General features: G+C 42.7%; 1 protein-coding gene across 2 annotated transcripts in view; it reads right to left on the bottom strand.

Annotated features, from left to right (window-relative positions):
* Positions 1 to 19,150, bottom strand: part of LOC124042712 (potassium voltage-gated channel subfamily KQT member 4-like) — a 99,452-nt gene that overhangs the window by 22,232 nt on the left and 58,070 nt on the right. For both annotated transcript variants that reach the window (XM_046360807.1, XM_046360806.1), the window contains exon 2: positions 2,376 to 2,466. In XM_046360807.1, the coding sequence (XP_046216763.1) occupies positions 2,376 to 2,466 (91 nt within the window). The remainder of the gene's footprint in view (positions 1 to 2,375; positions 2,467 to 19,150) is intronic.

Here is a 19,150-nt window from a genome sequence, read left to right on the forward strand (position 1 = left end):
CTTCCTGACTGACGTCTTGAGATGTTGCTTCAATATATCCACATAATTTTCCTATCTCATGATGCCATCTATTTTGTGAAGTGCACCAGTCCCTCCTGCAACAAAGCACCCCCACAACATGATGCTGCCACCCCCGTGCTCCACGGTTGGGATGGTGTTCTTTGGCTTGCAAGTCTCCTCTGTTTTCCACCAAGCATACTTCCAAAGTTGTGCCAAAATGGCTTAATAAGTACAACAAAGTCAAGGTATTTGACTAAAATTTGTGGGCAGAACTGAAAAGGTGTATGCGAGCATAGAGGCCTACAAACTTGACTCAGTTACACCAGCACTGTCAGGAGGAATGGGGCAGTTAAGTTAAACAATTTAAAGGCAATGCTACCAAATACTGAGTGTATGTAAACTTCTGACCCACTGGGAATGTGATGAAAGAAATAAAAGCTGAAATAAATCAGTCTCTCAACTATTATTCTGACAACTCACATTCTTAAAAAAGTGGTGATCATAACTGACCTAAGACAGGAAATTTTTACTTGGATTAAATGTTAGGAAGCATGAAAAACTGAATGTAGATGTATTTGGCTAAGGTGTATGTAAACTTCCCACTTCAACTGTAAATAGTAATTAATTGATGTTTGTCTATCTCTGTTCCATTTCCCATATTTCATTTGCATTAGCGGGTAAATTGTCTCAATCTTCCATAACAGTACTGTTCACGTAAGTAAAGCTCAATAATGGCTAAAAGAGGGGGTGGAGGGAGAGAGAGAGAAAGGGAGATAGAGGGGGTGGAGGGAGAGAGAGAGAAAGGGAGATAGAGGGTTGGAGGGAGAGAGAGAGAAAGGGAGATAGAGGGGGTGGAGGGAGAGAGAGAGAAAGGGAGATAGAGGGGGTGGAGGGAGAAAGAGAGAAAGGGAGATAGGGGGTGGAGGGAGAAAGAGTAAAAGGAGAGGCAGAGAGTAAAAGGAGAGGCAGAGAGTAAAAGGAGAGGCAGAGAGTAAAAGGAGAGGCAGAGAGTAAAAGGAGAGGCAGAGAGTAAAAGGAGAGGCAGAGAGTAAAAGCAGAAAGTGAGAGGAGGGGAGGGAAATTAAACAGGTGATAAAAGCAGAAAGTGAGAGAAAGGGAGGGAAATTAAACAGGTGATAAAAGCAGAAAGTGAGAGGAAGGGAGGGAAATTAAACAGGTGATAAAAGCAGAGAGTGAGAGGAGGGGAGGGAAATTAAACAGGTGATAAAAGCAGAAAGTGAGAGGAAGGGAGGGAAATTAAACAGGTGATAAAAGCAGAAAGTGAGAGGAAGGGAGGGAAATTAAACAGGTGATAAAAGCAGAGAGTAAAAGGAGAAAGTGAGAGGAAGGGAGGGAAATTAAACAGGTGATATAAGCAGAAACTGAGAGGAGGGGAGGGAAATTAAACAGGTGATAAAATCAGAGAGTAAAAGGAGAAAGTGAGAGGAAGGGAGGGAAATTAAACAGGTGATAAAAGCAGAGAGTAAAAGCAGAAAGCCATCCTCCTAAAGATGAAAGAGGAAGTAGTGATTATGGCTGTTTGGATTACTGGTTCATGTCTGGGATTTCCTGTATACTCTACAATACCTGAGTCCTCCCGCCTGCTTACACCACCGTTTCTTACACTGCCATTCTTCCGCGGAACACACACACACACTCAACGGCAGGTGTGACTGGAAGCAGAATCAGACACTCTGTAGCTTACCCCAGTATGATGTTGTAATCACACTCAGACAAATGCAGTACACATACGGTCCAGAAAATGGCAGACCTGGGTTCGAATACTATTCGGAATCATTTCAAATACTTTAGCTAAGCTTAATTGAGCTTGCCTGGCACAATGGAACCAATAGAACAGTCCCAAAACGACAAACCCCACCCATATGGCACTCCAGGCCGGCTAGAGTAAACATTCAAAGTATTTGAAAGATTTCAAATACTATTTGAACCGAGGTGTGAAAAATGATGTGACAGTATATGGTTTATATAGCTGCCCCTAAACCACCCTACCACTTAGGAGCAATGCCTGGGCTAGTCAGATAAAGGGAGAGGAAGATTCAGTGGGATAACCAGTGTTTACACTAACAGTATATCAACTTAGCTACTGTAGGTTCCAGTCTGCCTCCGCTTTCTCCAACCTGTTCTGATATAGTGATGTTGACAGCAAAACCAGACAGGTACTCAGGCTAACACAATACTGATTTAGAATCGTGTTAAGGTGAGTTGGCACTAGGCAGGGGCAAATTGTACTTTTAGTGTAAAAAATAAATAAAAACTGATCCCAAATCAGCCCTCCTACTCTGAGAGGCTTGGTACATCTGGTCTGTGGAGCTGGGTGTATGGTGGAGGGGAGGAGATGGGGGCTGACGGCTTACCAGGATGAAGAGGCCTTCGTTGGCTATCTTTTGATGGTCTGGTATGGTGGAGAACACAGACAGAACCAGACAGCTGAACACCAGCAGGAAACTGTAACACACACACAGAATACACTCTAAACATAGCCAAATGCTTAGACAGACACAAAAATAGACATTAGTCAGACAAGTGTGTATATGGTGAGAGAGGGAGAAACAGACCATGGCTATAAGATAGAATCGGTTTACTTTTTCATTGTACTCTAGTATAGATTATTAACTTGAGTGTGCAGAACAATGGACACTGGTCACTTCTGTGGGACAATGTCACACATTCATCCAGCCTTGCATTGTGTCCACAGTAGATGTATTTGATAATTACAAGTATGGTGTTGTACTCTGCACAGCATGTCTGGCATGCTGAGTGGACACAGATTCTCACAACACCATTATCCCAGAAACCCTAAACCCACTCCAATTTGCATACCACCCCAACAGATCCACCGATGATACAATCTCTATTGCACTCCACACTGCCCTTTCCCACCTGGACAAAAGGAACACCTATGTGAGAATGCTATTCATTGACAACAGCTCAGCGTTCAACACCCTAGTGCCCTCAAAGCTCATCACTAAGCTAAAGACCATGGGACTAAACACCTCTCTCTGCAACTGGATCCTTGACTTCCTGACGGGCCGCCCTCAGGTGCTAAGGGTAGGTAACAACACATCCGACACTGATCCTCAACACAGGGGACCCTCAGGGGTGTGTGCTCAGTCCCCTCCTGTACTCCCTGTTCACTCATGACTGCATGGCCACGTATGACACCAACACCATCATTACGTTTACCGATGACAACAGTGGTAGGACTGATCACTGACAACGATGAGACAGCCTATAGGGAGGAGGTCAGAGACCTGGCCGTGTGGTGCCAGGACAACAACCTCTCCCTCAACGTGATCAAGACAAAGGACATGATTGTGGATTACAGGAAAAAGAGGACCGAGCACGCCCCAATTCTCATCGACGGGGCTGCAGTGGAGCAGGTTGAGAGCTTCAAGCTCCTTGGTGTCCACATCACCAACAATCGAACAGGGTCCAAGCACACCAAGACAATCGTGAAGAGGGCACGACTAAACCTATTCCCCCTCAGGAGACTGAAAATATTTGGCATTGGTCCTCAGATTCTCAAAAGGTTCTACAGCTGCACCATCGAGAGCATCCTGACTGGTTGCATCACTGCCTGGTATGGCAACTGCTCGGCCTCCTACCATAAGGCACTACAGAGGGTAGTGCGATCGTCCCAGTACATCACCGTGGCCAAGCTTCCTGCCATCCAGGACCTAGACACCAGGCGGTGTCAGAGGAAGACCCTAAAAATTGTCAAAGACTCCAGCCACCCTAGTCATAGACTGTTCTCTCTGATACCTCTCATGGCAAGAGGTACTGGAGCGCCAAGTCTAGGTCCAAAAGGCTTCTAAACAGCTCCTACCCCCAAGCCATAAGACTCCTGAACACCTAATCGAATAGCTACCCAGACAATTACACCGCTGCTACTCTCTGTTGTTATCTATGCTTTGTCACTTTAATAACTCTACCTACATGTACATATTACCTCATCTAACTGGTGCCCCAGCACATTGATTGTACCAGTACCCCCCTGTATATAGTCCCATTGTTATTTTACTGCTGCTCTTGAATTGCTTGTTATTTTATTTCTTATCGGTTTTTTTTTAAACTGCATTGTTAGTTAGGGGCTCATAATAAGCATTTCACTGTAAGGTCTACTACACCTGTTGTATTCGGTGCATGTGACTAATACAATTTGATTACAATACCAGTACTTTTGGAACGCACAAGGTTCTTTGACAGTTGGAGCAGTGCCGTTGCCCCGACTCCATTCCAGGTGATTCCAGTGGTTTTTTACCCTCTCTCATGTGAATATTCTGGGAGCGCAGTAGGATTAGCCAGGTGGCAGCTGCTGGGGTAGAGGCTAGGTCTCACAGTATGCTGCTGGGGTAGAGGCCAGGTCTCACAGTATGCTGCTGGGGTAGAGGCCAGGCCTCACAGTATGCTGCTGGGGTAGAGGCTAGGCCTCACAGTATCAGGCAGTATGCTGCTGGGTAGAGGCTAGGTCTCACAGTATGCTGCTGGGTAGGTCTCACAGTATGCTGCTGGTGTAGAGGCTAGGCCTCATAGTATGCTGCTGGTGTAGAGGCTAGGTCTCACAGTATGCTGCTGGGGTAGAGGCTAGGTCTCACATTACGCTGCTGGGGTAGAGGCTAGGCCTCACATTATGCTGCTAGGGTAGAGGCCATGTCTCACAGTATGCTGCTGGGGTAGAGGCTAGGTCTCACAGTATGCTTGCTGGGGTAGAGGCTAGGTCTCACATTACGCTGCTGTGGTAGAGGCTAGGTCTCACATTATGCTGCTAGGGTAGAGGCCATGTCTCACAGTATGCTGCTGGGGTAGAGGCTAGGTCTCACAGTATGCTGCTGGGGTAGAGGCCAGGTCTCTCAGTATGAGAACACTTCTCACAACCCCAAACAGTCTCCTGCTCACAATCACACACATTCTCCATCACACATACACACTCCCCCCTCCCTCTTTCTTTCACACACATTCTCTCTTATCTCTGGGGAGAGCTAACGAAGGCTATGACCACTAAAACTCTCTATTACGACAACAACAATCTAACCTAAGATAAACGACTGTATGAATGGAGCAATCACACTGTGGATATGGATGGGTCATCACTGAAGGAATGACAATCACACTGAGTGGATATGGATGGGTCATCACTGAAGGAATGACAATCACACTGAGTGGATATGGATGGGTCATCACTGAAGGAATGACAATCACACTGAGTGGATATGGATGGGTCATCACTGAAGGAATGACAATCACACTGAGTGGATATGGATGGGTCATCACTGAAGGAATGACAATCACACTGTGGATATGGATGGGTCATCACTGAAGGAATGACAATCACACTGTGGATATGGATGGGTCATCACTGAAGGAATGACAATCACACTGAGTGGATATGGATGGGTCATCACTGAAGGAATGACAATCACACTGAGTGGATATGGATGGGTCATCACTGAAGGAATGACAATCACACTGAGTGGATATGGATGGGTCATCACTGAAGGAATGACAATCACACTGATGGTGGATATGGATGGGTCATCACTGAAGGAATGACAATCACACTGAGTGGATATGGATGGGTCATCACTGAAGGAATGACAATCACACTGAGTGGATATGGATGGGTCATCACTGAAGGAATGACAATCACACTGAGTGGATATGGATGGGTCATCACTGAAGGAATGACAATCACACTGAGTGGATATGGATGGGTCATCACTGAAGGAATGACAATCACACTGAGTGGATATGGATGGGTCATCACTGAAGGAATGACAATCACACTGAGTGGATATGGATGGGTCATCACTGAAGGAATGACAATCACACTGAGTGGATATGGATGGGTCATCACTGAAGGAATGACAATCGTAGGCCTTTTTTAAATTGCATATTCAACAATTTACAATCAAATTGATGCTGAAATTTGGATTTTATTTTAGGAAAAAGCCCTGTTTTTCTTTTGAAGCCAGAAGGAGGCTAGTGAGTTACATTTATGCCTTTACTAGACTATGGGGACATTTTATATATGAATGCTTCCACTCAGTGGAATACTGAGATGTATTTTAAACTGCAAAACCCTTACGCACCACTGCACTAGGGGTTGGCTGGCCTTCTCTCGTCACTCGTAGGCTCAGTCACTGGTATACTTTTATTTACAAAGCCATTTTGGGTTTACTACCTTTTTATTTGTGCATTTCTATTGTTCAGAAATGTGGTGGGTACTCTCTTCGTTCACTGGACTTTATCCTGCTAACTGTTCCAAATGTCCGAACTGAATTTGGTAAAAGGGCTTTTATGTACTCTGCGCCATCTTCTTGGAACGCCTTACAAAATACTTTTAAACTGGAAGAACTTGATGAATGATCTTGAGACTGATTCCCTGACCTGTCAATGTTTTTAATTGACTGTTTTTGATTTTCTTATACTCTTGTGAATTCTATGGTTTTTACTGGATTACTTGTAGTTTTTCATGTTGTTTGTCTGTCATTTTTGTAATGACTTGGTGCTGCCTATCTTGGCCAGGGCGCTCTTGAAAAAGAGATTTTAAATCTCAATGAGCCCTTCCTGGTTAAATAAAGGTGAAATAAATGAATAAATCACACAATGGTTATGGATGGGTCATCACTGAAGGAATGACAATCACACTGGTCAGTGTTTAACGGAGTGTGTGGCAAAGACATAATTGTGATTATATTTGGTCTGTTGGACAACAAGGGTGATGGTAACACTATAATGAATGACAAAGTGACTTTATAATGTTGTTCAGCTCTGGTGAGTAACATGTCCACTGTATTCACATGTGGCAAATAACCCTGAAACTTGACCAAACAAAAAATGTAAAAATTAAACAATAAAGAGCAAGTGTAATAACACACAGAGTGGACAGAGAACTCCCTGTTCTTATCTCCATCTCTCTAACACACACTACAAGAGTCTACTACAGTCCATCCATCCTCATTCCCTTCTCGTTACAGTAAACAGGGGTGAAAGGACACAGGGGGAGAATCATTTCCTTCCAGACACTCACACACACACAACCACAGATGATCATTGTAAATGAAGGAAGGAAGAGGATGACTGATTGGTGTGGGTGACCAGGGATAGAATCCCAGAGGATCTGACAACAACCCAATGTCAGAGTCAGACACACTGTAGTAGCTACAACAGGACTGGAACCCACCCACTGGGACAACAGGAAGAAAGGAACACAAGACACATATGTCGTAGAAATCTGACAGATCCTCCGGACAGTTTAGACAGCAGTTGGGAGGAATATGTCAACCAGGGAGAGAATACACCAGAAGCCGTATGTATCATGCATCTCAGGAGTGCTGATCTAGGATCTGCAACTTCCCCCGTCCTTGTAATCTTACTCATTGTGATCTAAAAGGCTAAACTGATCTTAGGTTAAATTGTTTTAAGAGGATTGTCCACGTCAACCCCCGGGTTATATTGTTTTAATAGAGGATTGTCCACGTCCACCCCCGGGTTATATTGTTTTAATAGAGGATTGTCAACGTCAACCCCCGGGTTAATTTATTTTAGAGAACTGTCCATGTCAACCCCCGGGTTATAATGTTTTAATAGAGGATTGTCCACGTCAACCCCCGGGTTATATTGTTTTAATAGAGGATTGTCCACGTCCACCCCCGGGTTATATTGTTTTAATAGAGGATTGTCCACGTCAACCCCCGGGTTATATTGTTTTAATAGAGGATTGTCAACATCCACCCCCGGGGTTAATTTGTTTTAATAGAGGATTGTCCACGTCAACCCCCGGGTTATATTGTTTTAATAGAGGATTGTCAACGTCAACCCCCGGGTTAATTTGTTTTAGAGAACTGTCCACGTCAACCCCCGGGTTATAATGTTTTAATAGAGGATTGTCAACGTCAACCCCCGGGTTATATTGTTTTAATAGAGGATTGTCCACGTCAACCCCCGGGTTATATTGTTTTAATAGAGGATTGTCAACGTCAACCCCCGGGTTAATTTGTTTTAGAGAACTGTCCACGTCAACCCCCGGGTTATATTGTTTTAATAGAGGATTGTCAACGTCAACCCCCGGGTTAATTTGTTTTAGAGAACTGTCCACGTCAACCCTCCGCTTCCTTCAATTGTCATGAATTAACACACAAATCAAAATGGAAAGAATACATTTGCTTAATCTTTAGGACCTCCTAAAAAAAGGAAGAAAGGGTATTTAAAAAGGGAGGAACTTGCTGAACTTATATTTTCCGCTGCAAAATGTTTTGCTATGGTGTGCCATAATGAATACGACACCAGTCCGCAAGGGTCATATTATAATAGTTCAATTAAACAGGTCTGAGAACTGGACACCAGGGCCCGCTTTCCCAAAAGTATCTTAAGACTATGTTCATCTTTAGAACCCTCTTAAAGAGCTTTTTGAAAGACGCACTACGCAGAAATCGCACCGTCATTTCCTGATTGCTCATATTCTAATAGTTCGCCTAATTTCAGTTTGTGACAAAACAAGCAAGTATTGTGTATAGAATCATTGTACCATCTAAACCGCAGTGAAATATATTCTCCATGACCAAAAATATTGTATTTTCTCTGGTGTGTACAAACCGAAAAGATTTTTATAAAAATATATAACTTAAGGGGAAGCATAGAAATTGCGAACAGAGAACAGATCGATTGCTTCCTAGACTTGCTTTCAATAGAACGATCGATCTAACACACATTTCTATGTGAATTTTGTCAGATTGCCAACAAAGTTACATATTGCAGCTTTAAATTTCCAAACCCTTTCCCAAAACAGTCTTTATTAATGTTGCATTTGAAATCACCTCAGACCACTAGTAGAACAGCTAAGTGCGTAGTTAGACTACAGTTTGACCTCCAGCATCACTTTACTCGCAGAAAAACTCAGCTAAACATACAATGAACATGTTCATCTGTCTCTGTGACCGCAGAAATCATCAAAGTTCAATATAAATAACATAACTTTACAATGTTATAACAATCTAGCTATTATATAATTTGGTTAAATATTGACATCACATTCATGTATGTGTAATCGATAGACCTACCTAGTATTAAGCCATTATGTGGCGCTTCAATATTCATATATAAACTGCTCAAAAAAATAAAGGGAACACTTAAACAACACAATGTAACTCCAAGTCAATCACACTTCTGTGAAATCAAACTGTCCACTTAGGAAGCAACACTGATTGAAAATACATTTCAGGTGGAAATTTGGTGGAAATTATAGGCAATTAGCAAGACACCCCCAATAAAGGAGTGGTTCTGCAGGGGGTGACCACAGACCACTTCTCAGTTCCCATGCTTCCTGGCTGATGTTTTGGTCACTTTTGAATGCTGGCGGTGCTTGCACTCTAGTGGTAGCATGAGACGGAGTCTACAACCCACACAAGTGGCTCAGGTAGTGCAGCTCATCCAGGATGGCACATCAATGCGAGCTGTGGCAAGAAGGTTTGCTGTGTCTGTCAGCGTAGTGTCCAGAGCATGGAGGCGCTACCAGGAGACAGGCCAGTACATCAGGAGATGTGGAGGAGGCCGTAGGAGGGCAACAACCCAGCAGCAGGACCGCTACCAACGTCTTTGTGCAAGGAGGAGCAGGAGGAGCACTGCCAGAGCCCTGCAAAATGACTTCCAGCAGACCACAAATGTGCATGTGTCTGCTCAAAAGGTCAGAAGCAGACACCATGAGAGTGGTATGAGGGCCCGACGTCCACAGGTGGGGGTTGAGCTTACAGCCCAACACCGTGCAGGACGTTTGGCATTTGCCAGAGAACACCAAGATTGGCAAATTCGCCACTGGTGCCCTGTGTTCTTCACAGATGAAAGCAGTGAGCACGTGACAGATGTGACAGAGTCTGAAGACGCCGTGGAGAACGTTCTGCTGCCTGCAACATCCTCCAGCATGACCGGTTTGGCGGTGGGTCAGTCAAGGTGTGGGGTGGCATTTCTTTGGGGGGCCGCACAGCCCTCCATGTGCTCGCCAGAGGTAGCCTGACTGCCATTAGGTACCGAGATGAGCTCCTCAGACCTCTTGTGAGACCATATGCTGGTGCGGTTGACCCTGGGTTCCTCCTAATGCAAGACAATGCTAGACCTCATGTGGCTGGAGTGTGTCAGCAGTTCCTGCAAGAGGAAGGCATTGATGCTATGGACTGGCCCGCCCGTTCCCCAGACCTGAATCCAATTGAGCACATCTGGGACATCAATTCTCGCACCATCCACCAACGCCACATTGCACCACAGACTGTCCAGGACTTGGCGGATGCTTTAGTCCAGGTCTGGGAGGAGATCCCTCAGGAGACCATCCGCCACCTCATCAGGAGCATGCCCAGGCATTGTAGGGAGGTCACACACACTACTGAGCCTCATTTTGACTTGTTTTAAAGTTGGATCAGCCTGTAGTGTGTTTTTACACTTTAATTTTGAGTGTGACTCCAAATCCAGACCTCCATGGGTTGATTAATTTGATTTCCATTGATCATTTTTGTGTGATTTTGTTGTCAGTACATTCAACTATGTAAAGAAAAAAGTATTTAATAAGAATATTTCCTTCATTCAGATCTAGGATGTGTTATTTTAGTGTTCCCTTTATTTTTTTGAGCAGTGTATTAGGCCTATATCTAAAAGCTCACGTATTTCCCTGTAGCCTAACCAATAACCGTGAGGTCAACATATATTAGGTCTATGGCAATGTCGCTTAACTTGCTACTTCATGTTTAATTACTTTACTTGTAGAATATCTATAGGCTTACTTGAAGTGCAATTCCTGCCTGCCATTAAGCTACAATGACTTGTTGAACATGAACAAAAACCTTTGTCATCATATCCTATTTTTAGGTCACGTTCACGTTCCATAGCGGACGAGGGAACAAGTGACTGACTTTGGCTTTATTCATTCATGCTCACAGTTTACACAAACTGAAAAAAAATTCAAACATTACATACAAAATAGCAGGAGAAAACAGAAATAATACATAACACATGGGAAACATAATACAAATACATAATAGGATACAGAAAATGTATTCTCTCTAAGGGAGCACTGTATTGTGTACCAAAAAATAAAGAAAAGATTGACCAGCCATTACTAATTTAGCTCTTCAGCCTAAATTCTTGAATAATTTCACCACGGGAAAGCTCCTGTAACACAGTCGAGTTTCCCCTTTGTGACGAGAGCACTGTGTGGTGTTTTGGGAAACGGGTGTGACATCTTTTAGGATGAATCCTTAAAAACAGGCTTTAGCCCGAGTTACATCGCTATCGGGAAACCTGGCTCAGGTCTGAAAGACAACACCCCCTTTGAACATCAGCAATTAACTGGAAACATTGGGGCAAAAATCCACCAAAATCTGTTTAGTTGTTCGTTGCCTCAAAATCCTGGAGGTCAGAAAAATGATAACGGCAAAAGCGTATGATATATAGCCCATGCATTGTCCATGTACGGGAGGTCGCATTTCAACATTTCAGCTGAGGGAACAGTTTTAGCCACAACACCCCCACCCCTCTCCAGCTCCCTTCAGAGAAATGTCAATTAAGGAGGTGCATCAGTAGAAAAACCACCAAATCAGCAGTCTCTTGTTTCTGAGGAGGTCGAATGGAGTATAATCTGCTGTATGGCTCCTGCTGAGTGGTTTTCGGTTTCCATATAAACAAACTGATATCAGACTATACTATGTCAAAAACACTGTCTCGCAAGGTAATGAGAGTCACAATTAAAATTGAGAGAAATGCAGCTGTATTGATGACTATATGATAAGAAACTTTGTTAAAAATGTACCAGTAAGCACTTAATGTCATTTTTGCATAGGCCCTTATGGATTGATTGATGATTGATTGATGCAGGGAATTGGAAATTGACAAAAGCCAAAACAGGCCAGATCAGTGAAAACACACAGACAGAGAGGCGCGCGCGAACACAGAGAGGCGCGCGCGAACACAGAGAGGCGCGCGCGAACACAGGAGGCGCGCGCGAACACAGAGAGGCGCGCGCGAACACAGAGAGGCGCGCGCGAACACAGAGAGGCGCGCGCGAACACAGAGAGGGCGCGCGCGAACACAGAGAGGCGCGCGCGAACACAGAGAGGCGCGCGCGAACACAGAGAGCGCGCGCGAACACAGAGAGGCGCGCGCGAACACAGAGAGGCGCGCGCGAACACAGAGAGGCGCGCGCGAACACAGAGAGGCGCGCGAACACAGAGGCGCGCGCGAACACAGAGAGGCGCGCGCGAACACAGAGAGGCGCGCGCGAACACAGAGAGGCGCGCGCGAACACAGAGAGGCGCGCGCGAACACAGAGAGGCGCGCGCGAACACAGAGAGGCGCGCGCGAACACAGAGAGGCGCGCGCGAACACAGAGAGGCGCTCTCTCTCTCCTATCCCAGCTGTTGTACTTTCTGAACAGATACAATTTGGGCCTGCTCTGGGGGTCCCTGCCTTCTCCCTTCCACCCGTAAAGACCTACTGTAGGACTGGCCATCGGATGGGTCACCCTGTATGGCCTGCTGTGACCCTCTGCCAACAAACCTGGGGGTGAGGAGACATCCTGAACCGCAGGATTTTTTTCTCCATCTGACACCCCACTACAAAAGCAAATCCAGCCAACCAATGTAGCCAGTCTGGGAGAGGGGATATTTGTAGCCTGAGTGAGAACAGGACACAAACCAAACCATCCTAAATGAGATGACCAGCCACAGATACACTATGGGATAAATGCCTGGTAGAATATACATTAGCCAGTTGCTTGCATGCATACACACACACACACACACACACACACACACACACACACACACACACACACACACACACACACACACACACACAGTATTCATATCTATTTACCATATGATCTGAAAACAAAACAATGGGAATCTTGCCTTTCAGCTACACCTCAACTCTAGGTTGGTTTGACCACGGTTTCTTCCTACAGACAGAAGAAAAGAAACAGGAGACTTGTCCAGCAGCCTTTGGCTCTCTGCAAGGAAACATGTCTTCAAATCCAGCAGTGTTGTGTCTTGTGTATATTTGAAGTTTCTTTGAAATTCAAGCTAGTTGTAAACAGACAGTACCTCTCTGTCCAGCTACACAAAAACACAGCCTGGATCCAAATAAACAGCCAGAATAGGCCTCTTTCATTTTGAGCAACAGTAGGAAACATAGATGTCTACATCCCAAATTGCACCTTATTCCCTTTATAGTGCACTACTGTTGACCGGGTCCCATAAGGCTCTGATCAAAAGTAGTGCACTATATAGGGAAGAGTGACATTTTTGGTGAAGTATTCTGAACTACATTACTTTTCAGGGAAGTAGGCTTTTAATGGAAGTTAGGTTGGGCCTCTTGTTTGTAAGTGCCTTGACCTACTATAAATGTTTTCCTGAAAATGCATACTGCAAGTGCAATAAAAAAGGCACTTTACTTGAATCCTGAGGTCTTTATAGTATAGGAATGAAAAAATAAAACAGGCACAATGGATATTTTTAACCATCTGTCACCATGCCATCAGTGTTTATTTATTTATTCATTCAATTAAAACAACCGCTTGTCCCCACCCGACCTCAGATGCCGGCATAGTGAAGCCCCCGCCCCAAAGAGACTTTCCAAGGGCAGGAAAGTCCAGCCCGATGCCCGGTCAGGCATGGTTGTGAGCGCACCCAACCACCAGGACCAGCACACATACCGCTCACAGCGTGAAACCAAAATCAAAAACATAACTAAATGCATAACATACAATAATCACATCCCCACCAACTGGGGTCCATATCAGGGGATCTCTTTACATGACCGGTTTTTGATATTCTAGAGAATAGAGACCATGTCCAATGTATATTTGGAGTTTTGTGGATATTCACCAAATCCTGACATTCTGAATCCATGTGTCTTTTAGACACACACTACCCTTCAAAAAAGTCTGGGGTCATTTAGAAATGTACTTGTTTTGAAAGAAATGCAATTTTTTTTGGTCCATTAAAATAACATCAAATTGATCAGAAATACAGTGTAGACATAGTTAATGTTGTAAATGACTATTGTAGCTGGAAACGGCTGATTTGTTATGGAATATCCACATAGGTGTACAGAGGCCCATTTTCAGCAACCATCACATCTGTGTTCCAATGGCACGTTGTGTTAGCTAATCCAAGTTAATCATTTTAAAAAGGCTAATTGATCATTAGAAAACCATTTTGCAATTATGTTAGCACAGCTGAAAACTGTTGTTCTGATTAAAGAAGCAATAAAACTGGCCTTCTTTAGACTAGTTGAGTGTCTGGAGCAACAGCATTTGTGGGTTCGATTACAGGCTCAAAATGGACAGAAACAAATAACTTTTTTCCCGAAACTCGTCAGTCTATTCTTGTTCTGAGAAATGAAGGCTATTCCATGCAAGAAATTACCAATAAACTGAAGACCTCGTACAACGCGGTGTACTACTCCCTTCACAGAAAAGTGCAAACTGGCTCTAGACAGAATAGAAAGAGTGGGAGGCCCCGGGGCACAAGAGGACAAGTACATTAGAGTGTCTAGTTTGAGAAACAGAGGGCTACAAGTCCTCAACTGGCAGCTTCATTAAATAGTACCTGTAAAACACCAGTCTCAATGTCAACAGTGAAGAGGCGACACTGGGATGCTGGCCTTCTAGGCAGAGTTGCAAAGAAAAGCCATATCTCAGACGGGCCAATAAAAATAAAAGATTAACACAGATACTGGACAGAGGAAGTTTGGGAGAAAAAAAATTATGGACAGACAAATAAGTTTGAGGTGTTCGGATCACAAAGAAGAACATTCGTGAAAAAACAGAAGAAGAAAAAAGATGCTGGAGGAGTGATGACGCCATCTGTCAGGCATGGTGGAGGCAATATGGTCTGGGGGTGCTTTGGTGGTGGTAAAATGGGTGATTTGCACAGGGTAAAAGGGATCTTGAAGGAAGGCTATCACTCCATTTTGCAATGCCATGCCCTGTGGACAGCGCTTAATTGGAGCCAATTTCCTCCTACAACAGGACAATGACACAAAGCACAGCTCCAAACTATGCAAGATCTATTTACAAAAGAAGCAGTCAGCTGGTATTCTGTCTATAATGGAGTGGTCAGCACAGTCACTGGATGTAAACCCTATTGAGCTGTTCTGGGAGCAGCTTGACCGTATGGTACGTAAGAAGTGCCCTTCAAGCCAATCCAACTTGAGGTGCTTCAGGAACCATGGGGTGAAATCTCTTCAGATTACCTCAACAAACTGACAACTACATTTACATTTAAGTCATTTAGCAGACGCTCTTATCCAGAGCGACTTACAAATTGGTGCATTCACCTTATGACATCCAGTGGAACAGCCACTTTGCAATAGTGCATCTAAATCTTTTAAGGGGGGGGGGGGGTGAGAGGGATTACTTATCCTATCCTAGGTATTCCTTAAAGAGGTGGGGTTTCAGGTGTCTCCGGAAGGTGGTGATTGACTCCGCTGTCCTGGCGTCGTGAATGCCAAAGGTATGCAAGGCTGTAATTTCTGCAAATGGAAGATTTGGACAAAAGCAACGTTTGAAGGACAATTATTATTTCAATTAAAAATAATTATTTATAACCTTGTCAACGTCTTGACTATATTTCCTATTCATTTTGCAACTAATTTCATGTGTGTTTCATGGAAAACAAGGACATTTCTAAGTGACTCCAAACTTTTGAACGGTAGTGTATCTGATGTTGGGATTATCACACATGGACATTTCCTATGGTTGGATATGGACTCATTCAATTTCCTGAGATATGGGACATCCTATTTTCTCTCTTCATGTTGACAAATACCGACTGTATACATCACATATCTGGGTTCTCAGCATATTCAAGATATGAAGCTATATTGATTTCAGATATGTTTCTCTTAGCTGAGGTCCATATCCAGATCTTGATACGTTTTTTGATCCATGTATAATCCCTCCACCCCTGCCTACATACAGTACATGTACAAATGACCTGTACCCCCGCACATTGACTCATACCGGTACTCCCTGTATATGCCTCCTTATTGTGTTCCTTTTGATTCTTTTTTTACCTTTAGTTTATTTGGTAAATATTTTCTTAACTCTTTCTTGAACTGCACTGTTGGTTATTTTTACATTTTTTATTTTACCTTTATTTAACCAGGCAAGTCAGTTAAGAACACATTCTTATTTTCAATGACGGCCTGGGAACAGGCCGTCATAAAGGCTTGTAAGTAAGCATTTCACGTTAAGGTGTACACATTGTATTCGGGACATGTGACAAATAAAGTTTGATTTGATATGCTGTCAATAAGGATGATTTCTGATGCATTTCTGAGTTCAACACATGCTCAATTGACAAATATGAAATACATATTTTTATTTCATGCACAAAGAAGACATTTATGGATTGCCTCCGGATATCATACACGTAAGGCCGGATATTGACTTATTAGATATCCTGAGATAGGCCTATGTGGACATCTTATTTTCTGTATACAATAACAAATAGTAGGCCTACATGGTATGTTTTCTCAGCACATACAAGGCATATGCTCTTGACTGAGGTCCATATCAAGATCTTGATATGATAAATAAGGAACATTTTTGAAGCTTATGAGAGTGGAGGACATGCTCAATAAATTTGACGAATATTAAATCCTTATCATTTTTTCAAACACTAGCTGTAATTGTTGACTAGGTATCCGCTTTCCCTTTGTTTTCCTTCTGGATAAAGGTCCACGCAAGCCGCAAGCTAAAAGCACCAACTAAATTTAAAGAATAGACTGATGCATCAATTGTTGTTTTGTATATCAGTTCATAACTGCGATGCCATGGTATTGGTACATCAAATCTGTTACCGACTATCTTGAATTCTATGTGGCATAGTTGTCAACCCTCTTGACCGTAAGTTCAACATACATTTTACTATTTATATTGATCATTTTAAGACATTTCTGATGTTTAATTGGTGTCAGACAAACTAATTCCTTTTTAGTAATTGCCTATTCCATTTTTATGGCAGAGCTGCGATGAGTTGGTTATAATTTTGTATTGAGCATACAGTGCCTTGCGAAAGTATTCGGCCCCCTTGAACTTTGCGACCTTTTGCCACATTTCAGGCTTCAGACATAAAGATATAAAACTGTATTTTTTTGTGAAGAATCAACAACAAGTGGGACACAATCATGAAGTGGAACGACATTTATTGGATATTTCAAACTTTTTTAACAAATGAAAAACTAAAAAATTGGGTGTGCAAAATTATGGAGTTGGAGTTTAGCAATATATGTTCTGCCTTTTCTGGAGAGTAAAACTGGAATTGTAGCCAACAGTGCATGGTTCCATTTATAAAGCAGGATACTTTAAACAGGATTCTATTGTCAAGCCACCAGAAAATAATGGTTTCAATCTGTATAAACAGCAAAGATACCCCTTTTAAATGTCAAATGTGCCTCTCTTAGTAACCTACCGGAACCCGTTTAGATTTAGAAACGGTTTTGGTATAATAAACTTTAATACAGTGGTGTAATGCCTTGATATTGAATAGTTTTAGCACTTCAAACTCATTCATTATATAAATATACCAATTTAACGCTATCTGGCTTGCCATTCCAAATAAAATATGTAAACTGCGATTTCACTACAGAATTAATGAGAATTTCTAGAGTAAGTTTTCTATAGAAATGAATTGTTGCAAGATCATTCAACTTTTTCGGGATGTGTATGCCAAGCACATCAACTGCACATTTAAGTCGGGAGACCACATAGCAATTTAAAGTGTCTTTTAGAGACACAATCCATAATATAGTACAATTATCATAGTTGGATTGTAATCCAGATAAACTGGAGAAATTATCCAGGTCCTCAATAAGACCCTTCAGGGTTGAACATTGTGGAATCAAGAGAAAACTTGAATCATCGTTTCTAACGCATTTATAACAAACAGGTATGGTGATAGAGGGCAACCTTGTTTTACACCTCTTGACAATTCAGAGAAATAACCATTGATATTTTTACATAAAGGAGTATTGTACATGACTTTTAACCATTTTATGGGAGATTCACCAAAATTGAAATAATAATAATTTTTTAATTATAGCTTTACTTTACCTGCTATAAAGATTGCCTGGTTTCCCTGCATGCTCATAGGTTTTCAATTATTTCTAATAATTTTCTAATGTTATCGTCAATTCATTTTTGCGTTCAATATTGCAAGGGTGACATTTTGTGTGTGAGACAGTTTACCATTTATATATGAATAATAAAAAAAACATTATAGTAGTGGATCTTTCAGTAATTTATCAAATATATCTAATTTTTACCTTTATTTAACTAGGCAAGTCAGTTAAGAACAAATTCCTATTTTCAATGACGGCCTAGGAACAGTGGATTAACTGCCTTGTTCAGGGGCATAAGGACAGATTTTTGCCTCGTCAGTTCGGGAATTTGATCTTGCAACTGCTCGGTTACAAGTCCAACACTCTAACCACTAGGCTACCTCCCGCCAGGTAGATCTCTATTGGAATGCCGTCAAGGCCAGGGGTTTTCCCGAGTCTGAAAGGAGTCAATTGTCAACCGTAGTTTGTCCTGTGCAATTTATCCTTCACAAAAATGTGTGTTGTAGATAGTTTAACCTTAAAGTTGGAGGAACTTGAAAGGAAAACATTTTTTTAAGACATTTTGCTTCTTCATTCAAAATATCCTTGTGAGAAAATGATTTCTCCATCATTTAACTATTTTCTGTAGGTTCTATGTTGAAGGTGTGTGGCACCAGCTCTGATCGACGGGGCTCTGAATGAAGACTTTCAGGCATTGACAGTCTCCGTCCAATTTACTCCGTTTAAAAAAAAATGAAACCAGATCTTTCCTGAATAAGTTCCTAAAACTACTTTTGTTTTGCATCTAAACTATTAGAGGCAGATCAGTTTAACCATCCGTGTTGGACCTACATGGGTCGGCAACGCTGGGGTGGGAAGCTCTGTGCAGGCAGATCAGTTTAACCAGGTGTGTTGTAGCTGGGATGGGAAGCTCTGTGCAGGCATATCAGTTTAACCAGGTGTGTTGTAGCTGGGTTGGGAAGCTCTGTGCAGGCATATTATATCAGTTTAACCAGGTGTGTTGTAGCTGGGGTGGGAAGCT

The sequence above is a fragment of the Oncorhynchus gorbuscha genome, linkage group LG09, assembly GCF_021184085.1.
Source record: "Oncorhynchus gorbuscha isolate QuinsamMale2020 ecotype Even-year linkage group LG09, OgorEven_v1.0, whole genome shotgun sequence".
NCBI classification, from domain to species: Eukaryota; Metazoa; Chordata; class Actinopteri; order Salmoniformes; family Salmonidae; genus Oncorhynchus; species Oncorhynchus gorbuscha.